An 8,778-nucleotide genomic window follows, 5' to 3' on the forward strand; every position below is an offset into this window, starting at 1 on the left:
TTGATGCAAAGACATATTTTTGGAGGAATGTAGGGTTCCGTCCCATAAGAATGTCACTTGGGATGATATGGGTTTAAAAAAAACGGTTGGTAGATAATATGTTGAGTGAAAATAAGTGGTTCTGATTGAATTGATTGTGGGGTTACGTAGAAATGAATAGTTGTGGTTAAAAACATAAAGTGAGACCATATCCTAAAATGAAAGTGTTACTTCCTTATGGAACAAGCGAAAATGAAAAATGCGATATTTTTTTATAGGACGGAGAGAGTAATAATAATAATAATAATAATAATAATAATAATAATAATAATAATAATAATAATAATAATAATAATAACAGCACAATGAAAAGCGTTGTCCTATTAACAGTGCGACATTGTTTATTGCGCCAAAAAGACGTGGAAGAACATCGCAAAGATTGGAGTGAATTGGTTGGAGTCTTGGATATATCTTACACATAATAATAAAAATAAGGTGTGATAGACAAATCTATAGAAATTGTGATATCTCCCTTGTAATTATTTGATTTCAAAAATCATTATATATATTTTTTTTAGTATGTAAAAGCATCCCAACAAAGAGCCCTTTACAATATTAAAGATTTTTTACAAACTTAAACTTAAGGATGCATAAATTAAATTTGACGATATTTAGAAAAGAATTAAAATTATAAAAAAATAAAAAAATAGTGAAAATTTTAATGGGAGAAGAGGGGGGGGGGGGGATAGATTATAGATATGATGATCATAATAATTTATACTAATTAATAAAATAAATTGGGTGTCAAAGCCTTTGGATGCAGATTGAACAAGTTGCCGAAAATCAAAACGGGGCATTTTGTTAGTTTATAATAGTTTGTGTACTTCATTATGATTATGAATAATTCGGTGTTTTTCAGTTTTCAAATAATTTATTATACTATATTTTATTATAGATTAAAGAATATTATTGGGAATGTCAAAATGCCAATTCAAAATATTTGAAAATCTCAAAACCAAAATAACTCGCGATGGGTGTGGAGTGTGGAGTGCATTAGTCAATGTTGGGAAACGTTGAATAAATTATAAATATGCATGCTGCCATATTATAGACATAAATTATAAATATTGCTGCCGCTGCATTAATCAATGTTGAAGAAACATTGACCAAATTATAATTATAGATAGATGTTTGAACAAACGAACTCAGAGAAAAGAAAATATATATAGGAGCCGGCAACCGCCGCCGTAGAACTAAAAATGTCACTCGCCTTCAACCCCGGAGTTACCCGTTTCTCCGGCCACAGAGTTGGGACCAGGAGAGAAATTTTTCGAGGTTAATTAGCGTTTTTTAGATGTTAATTTATTGATGATTTCAGCATATATATTTAAATTAATGTTTGGTGATGATTGATTATATATATATATATACGTATAAATTAATATCTTGTTTGCTTTGCAGTGCAAGGATTTCCGATGCCCACCACCAATAAGCCATCTCTCAACGTTAAATGCAGCCTTACTACAACGGTATGTTGCCAACTCAAAATCTTGTTTTCAGTTTTATCAAGGCTAGCTGTAGACAAGGACGAACACATAACAAAAATCTTAATAGAGATCGTATTTTAAAAGCTGATTTTCTTATATATGATCCAATTTAATAAGGGGAATTTTGACACAATATTATTATTATTATTATTGTTGTTGTCGTCGTCGTCGTTGTTGTTATCATTTATTATTATTATTATTATTATTATTATTATTATTATTATTATTATTATTATTATTATTATTATTATTATTATTATTATTTATTTTAATATTAATATTATTTATTTATTATTAATTTATTATTATTATTATTAGTATTATTATTATTATTTAATTTGGCAAAGTAAAAAAGAAATAAAAATATTTTCAAGAAAAAAGAAATAAAACTTTATTTTTGAGTAATCCAATGTTCATGAAAATTTATAATATCATGGGGGAGGGGACGAGTGATTAATCTCATATTCATGGGAATAAGTATTTTATCGGGAATGTTGATTCAATCCCCATTATAAAAGCTGTATCAGCCATAGGATTGTGAATGAATGAAGAAATTCTTATTCCATTCCTATATACTAGCCATACCATAAATTAACTTTATTTGTTATACTTAAGAAAATAACGAGTTTTAGTAGATATTATATTATTGAGAAAAAATAATACCTTGTTCGTCCACGAAAAATATGGTCTTTTTACCACTTTAGTCCGTCCAGAATAAGTACAATGTTTCTATTTTGGTACGCATATCCTTATAATTTCAACATCATTCGCGATCAATATTACGAAAAAACATATTTTGTTCACTACCCATTTATTAATATATACATCTCACATCCATTTATTAAAACTTATACCTTCCAAATCACATCATACTTTTAATTGACAAAGGGAGTATCATTCTGAATTTAGAAAGTTCAAATAGGCTCTTGAGCCTCTAAGTATTCGGTTGATTAAAACTCGAGCTTTATTAGAAACATAAAAACTCGAACTTGAAGTAGAGATTTAGCTTAATTAGTTCGGTTTGATTCGATTACACCCATAGACATATGCTAACTGGATGACCCTTGCGTTGGAGAAATTGCTAATAGTTAAAGTCTAATTCTGCTTAACCAAATATCCTTCTTTCAGGATTTGATGGGAAAAATAAAAGAGAAGTTGAAGGGGGAAGACGATAGTATTCCGGCAACTACGACTGTTGAAGCTGTGAATAATATACCCTCTAATTTGTGTATAATCGACACCCTTCAAAGGTTGGGAGTCGACCAATACTTCCAATCTGAAATCAACTCTATTCTAGACGACACATACAAGTAAGTAAGGAATTGTTTTCGTTTTTTACCCTATTAATAGGAAATTATATCCATATAGATAAAGATAGAAATAGTACAAGGGAGGGTTGAGTGAGGGACTCTAGAGAGGCATTCTAGGACAAGGTCATCGGAGAGGCTCGAAATGATGGTGTCGGCGCCGCCGATAGTGATGGTGGAGAGGGCAGAGAGGTGGTGGGGCTGTTGGGGGTTGGGGAAGCAGGATTTCATCGGCCATGAGAAGTGTTGGGAGGTGCACGAGTCAGAGCTCGATGCTGCTGACATCGATGTTGCGGCTGCGGCGACGGTGGAGAAGTGTTTCCGGTGAGCTTGGCAAAGAAGTAGGCGTAGGTCCCACCACCAACGAAATAATAAAAAAAAAATTTAAAATAGTTAACGGTGTTAAACGGCCGTTAAGTCGGAGAGGCTAATTGCACGAGATTAAGGACTTCGGGGGTTTAGTTGAACCGACCTCGACTATAGGGTGCTAGACGTGATAAGGGTCTCTATGTTAGGGGCGTATTTGATACTTAACCTTTACCAAAATTTGATTTGTTTATTATATCCCTCGTATATACTGAATATAAGGACAATTGTGTAATTTACTATAGCATACATATAATAAATCTAAACCTCTGTTATGGTATACATATATTTTATATTTTAATAATAACTTAAGATAGTAGTATCCATTAAAAAATTTCATCCACACAATTCACATGATTTATTTAATAATTTCATTACGAGTTTAATTTTGTTAGAATCCTTGAAATTAAAATTAATTCTCAAACATGAAACATGGAACATAAACAAGAATTAATTTCATATCCGAAATAGTTACCTATCCAATTGCATAAACCTCGCAACCACAATATATCACATAACGTACCACACAAAGTAACAGTAAACGTATTACAGAAAGTAAGAACACTGAACACCAAAATTGTTCACCCAGTTCGGTTAAAGAACCTACGCCTGGGGGGCCATGCCCAGGGGTAAATCGTTTACTAGTGATGATAAGATATGTAGGGCTTATACGACAGACTCTCTAGCCTTCTAGCCACGATATCTTTCCAAACCGTCACTACCATAAACAATTAAGAGAAGAACAACAATCAACTCTCTAAGCGTGAATAAACCTTATTCACCACCAACACCGACGAAATAATCTTCACCAACAGGCTGGTAAAGGGAAAAACAAGAAACCCAAAACACCACAGACTTTGCTTACAAACGTAAAAGTAAAACTCACTAGTTCGTTCACTCACGCACAGAACGAACTCGACACACTCACAAACAACTCTTTAAACACTGAATAAGAGTAATAAATGCAACACAATTCAAAAGATGATCTCTTCGTCTTGTATAGATGTGGCGACGGAAACCCTAGAAGAGATATTGTGAACCAAGGACTCTTCTTGATGACTTCTTATCTTCAAATAACCAAGGAGACGTGCATGCTATAGACTCAGGAAACAAGTATATCTAAAACCCATGAGATATACTTCAAAAACGAATATATAGCTGCAAACCCGTGTTGGACTGTACTAGCCGAAGTATCAGACACTGACAGGTACTACAAGAGCAAAATTAACAAATTTGTCTATATAATGACAACAACCAAAATGAAATTAGATATAACTATATGTTTTCTAAGATTATACTTTCTAGAAATAACTATATGTTTTAATTTAATTTTGTTTTTCCTATTTGGCATGCTTAATTAATTAGATATAACTATATGTTTTCTAAGATTATACTTTCTAGAAATTGTTCAACACTTGGTTCAGAAGAATAAAATGAAATTATAAATCTGCATATAAAAATAAAACAAAATGTAAATTTACAGTCATCAAAATTTGTTTATTAAAGTAATTTCTTTTACATGCGAATATACATTGGAGAAATTCTCATAATAATAAGGATAAAATACATGTTAATTATCAATCTTGACAAATAAATGCCCCTTAGAGGTTTATCATACTAACAACCTCGTTTTTTTGTTCATGCACAATATTGTCAGAGAGGCTGATGCTTCAACTTCATGATCAAACTGCAGGTTGTGGATACAGAAGCACAAAGTTATATATTCCAAAGTTACTATCCATGCAATGGCGTTTAGACTTTTGCGAGTGAAAGGATATGAAGTTTCATCAGGCACAATTCTTTCATTTATGCACATATACAATGGGGTCAATAGTAACTTTTATTCCTTCTCAAAGATTAAAAAAAAAAAGAAAAAACACTCTACAAAAGAAATTAAACTATAACAATTGCTCATTTGAGCTTAAAATGATAAAGCTGTTCTTACTAATATACAGAATTGTTCACCTACCCACCGTGAGTAAGCATAAATGTGTCCACGACTGACGTGACAATACCAAATAGGAGTTAACTATAATTGGTAATTTTAATTGGAGTTGAATATGCTAACTCTCTTTCTATATACGTGACATCGCCACATCAGTGGTGGCCATGTTTATACTTGCCCACAGTGGATAGGTGAACGGTTCTGTATTAATAGATTCGAAACTTCATGTCGCTGTTCCATATTATTCAACAAACGAACTTTGTTCGACTGATGCGAGTCGAACATTAGTGGTAAATGCACTAACGTTCAACAAGTTCAATCACTTGGTCGAGCATTACAAAATGCATTAATGCTTGACATACTCGACCACTACTAGTCGAGCAGTTTAGCATCAATTATGGTTGAACACGCGAGCATTAGCGGTAAATACACTAATGATCGACATATATAAGGATTAAAAAGTCCTAAATAAATATAATTTATATATTTTGTAAGAAATAGATATTTTTTAAGAACTATCTTCAAAATGGGTAACTACCATTTTCACTCTATATCTATGAACAATATTTTGTATTCTTTTTCTCTTGCATTGTGTAGAAGAACTGTCTCCATACGCTAACCAAGAGAGCTTTAGCCAGCAAACAATAGATGTGGCGATGATTATTGAGCTATACAGAGCAGCACACGAGAGAATATTTGAAGAAGAGAGAAGTCTTGAGAAAATACTTGCTTGGACTGCCACCTTTCTCAAGCACCAGTTGCAGACAAACTCCATTTCTGATCAGAAATTGCACAAACTAGTGAGTTGTCCTTCACTTTTATTCATAGGGTAATTGCGCCTACATGCTCAAACTTTCACCTAAATTTGATTTTTCACATATAAATTGAAAATTTTGCCTCCAAATACACGAACTTTTAATTATTTTGATTTTTCGCATGACATTCAATGGAGTGGAAGCCTAAAATGTCTATACCACTTCAGCTCGTCACGATGTCATTAATTTGTCGCAGCAGCTAGCTATGATGACATTAATTCATCGAAAATTGACAATCGTATGAAAAATCATAATAATTGAAAATCTATGTACGTATCTAAAGGTAGAATTCTTAAGTTCATGTGTGCAAAACCAAAATTAAGTGAAAGTTCGTGTGTTTAGATGCAATTATCCCTTTATTCATCACTAAGGGCGTGTTCTCTTTGGTTCTATCATGACAAAAAAAGGAAGGATAAAAGAAAATCTTACTTTAAATCCCTCATTTCTACAAAATAAAATTTCACCTTTTATTGTTTCTATTTTTCACTCCAAGAAGAGATAATATTATCTGTTCAGTTTTGGTGTTATAATATTATTCCTTCTTGGAGTAACATGTGGAACGAGAGAAGGTGAAATTCTCTTTTGCTAAAAATGAGGAATTTATATGAATTTTTTTTAATCTTTAATTTTTCGATGATAAATTTATAATTAAAGAGAAGACACTAATAATTGGTTTTCTTTCTTTTGAATAAATTCAAGGTTGAATTCTACTTGAATAACTACCGCGGCATAACCATAAGGTTGGGAGTTAGACGAAACCTCGACCTATATGACATGAGCTATTATCAAGCTATCAAAGATACAGATAGGTACAAAACAAAGAATTTTACAGCATTTAATTTTGTTGAACTAATCTATCTTCTACAGTAGGCAAACCATGCATTTTTTGTTTGTTTTAGGTTCTCTAATCTATGCAACGAAGATTTTTTAGCATTTGCTAGGCAAGAATTTGATACTTGCCAAGTCCAGAGTCAGAAAGAACTTCAGCAATTGCAAAGGTAAGCCAAGATAGTGTGAAGATCTGTGGTTGATTTATCATTTTAATTTGCTAAATGAATTCATGGTATAGAATTTGAATCTCGTAGGTGGCGAAAATTTTATTATTTTTAAATTTATTTTTCATATTGAATTCATAATGTTTCATCTAAACGTATTTCCTATGACAAATCTGATTTGTATATAACTAAACCCTATATATATAGCTTAAACATGAAATTTATAATGTACTCTCTCTGTCTCGAAAAAATATCCCTAGAAGGAGAGGGTACATGGTTTAATAGGGTTATTAGCGCCTAAATACACCAATTTTGGAGGTGGTTTGATTTTGCACATGAACTTTGAAAGGAGTGAAAAAATACATGAACTTGTAGCAATTTTACCAAAAATTCAATTTATAGACATTTGAACTCTATAAAAACCCTTCAATTTTCATGTTTAGAAATGTCTTATACGATATATTTTAAAGATGTCATGTACGGTGTCATTTTTTAAAAAGTCTGATGACTACACGTCACCTTCGTAAGCTTTAATTTGAGCAAAAATTGAATTTGTAACAAAATTGTTACAACATTAAAGTTCATGTATTTTTTGACTCATTTCAAAGTTCACGTGCAAAATCAAACTACCCCCAAAGTTGGTCTGTTTAGATGCTAATAACCCTTAATAAAACTAGTTGAGTGTATTGTTTGAATGATCAATTAAGGAAGCGTCTAGTTTAATTGATAAAGCATGATTGATAAAATTATTCATCATAATCAATTGTTTGGTTTGTATGATTGTGTCCATGATTAATGATCCAACTTGCCTCTGATCACTCAATTGACTGATTATTTATCACCCAAATGCCCCCTAATTGTATTATGAGTGAGAAAGAGGCCCATCATATGATTGAAAAGGTAGCTAGATATACGTTGACATATTAAAGGTAATAAATTGTGAGATAGTGTGTCTATAAATGAAAAGAGACTATTTTTCGTGGATGTACTAAAACGACAAAAATAAACTATCTTTTTGGGGCGAAGGGAGCATTGATTAAACCAAATTACATGATGCAGATGGTATACAGATTGTAGGTTGGATACCTTGAAGTTTGGAAGAGATGTTGTGCTCACTTGTAATTTTCTAGCTTCCTTAGTTATCGGTGATCGTGCGTCTCATCATGCTCGCCTAGCCTTTGCTAAAACATCTGTGCTTGTCGCACTCATTGATGATTTGTTCGATCATGGTGGTTCCAAACAAGAGTGCTACAAGATTCTTGAATTAGTAAAAGAGTAAGCTTAATTATTTCTTGTATTAACACCACATATATATTTTAGGGGTTAATTATGGCAAAAAAAAAGTTGCAATTTTCACCTGAACTTTCAATTAAACCAAAAAAATACATGAATTTATAATTTTGTTGCAATTTTCACCTCGTTTGACTTTCGGTGAAATTAGAGCTTAGTTGGCAGTCGTAAGTCCACCTGATGTTGGTCTAACTTCTTATGATCAGGAATATTTAGAAGTTCAGAGGTCTAAGAAGGTAAAAGTGAATACACTTGACTTAATTTCGACGGTCAACTAAGCTCTAATTTAGTTGAAAGTCAAATTTAGGCGAAAATTGCAAGAAAAATATAAATTCATGCATTTTTTCGCGTAGTTGAAAGTTTAGGTGAAAATTGCAATTCTTTTCAAAGTTTGTGTATTTTTTTGGCCCATAATCCCTATATTTAAATGATTTTCTTCAATTTTTCTACTTAATTAATTAATCGTGTATATAATAAACCAACGAATTGAAACAGATGGAAAGAGAAGCCGGCTACTGCAGAATACGGTTCCGA

At 32.0% G+C, this 8,778-nt stretch overlaps 1 protein-coding gene across 1 annotated transcript; it reads left to right on the forward strand.

The window, feature by feature from the left end:
* The first annotated feature begins 1,132 nt into the window (after positions 1 to 1,132).
* LOC131002975 (sclareol synthase, chloroplastic-like) lies at positions 1,133 to 8,233 on the forward strand. Its single transcript, XM_057929454.1, has 8 exons — positions 1,133 to 1,314; positions 1,441 to 1,508; positions 2,655 to 2,836; positions 4,893 to 4,990; positions 5,742 to 5,944; positions 6,659 to 6,768; positions 6,859 to 6,957; positions 8,014 to 8,233. Exons 1-8 carry the CDS (start codon positions 1,239 to 1,241, stop codon positions 8,231 to 8,233), a joined length of 1,056 nt encoding a protein of 351 aa, XP_057785437.1. The 5' UTR covers positions 1,133 to 1,238.
* The last annotated feature ends 545 nt before the right edge of the window (positions 8,234 to 8,778 follow it).

This window comes from Salvia miltiorrhiza, unplaced genomic scaffold (genome assembly GCF_028751815.1).
Source record: "Salvia miltiorrhiza cultivar Shanhuang (shh) unplaced genomic scaffold, IMPLAD_Smil_shh fragScaff_scaffold_43:::fragment_1, whole genome shotgun sequence".
NCBI lineage: Eukaryota > Viridiplantae > Streptophyta > Magnoliopsida > Lamiales > Lamiaceae > Salvia > Salvia miltiorrhiza.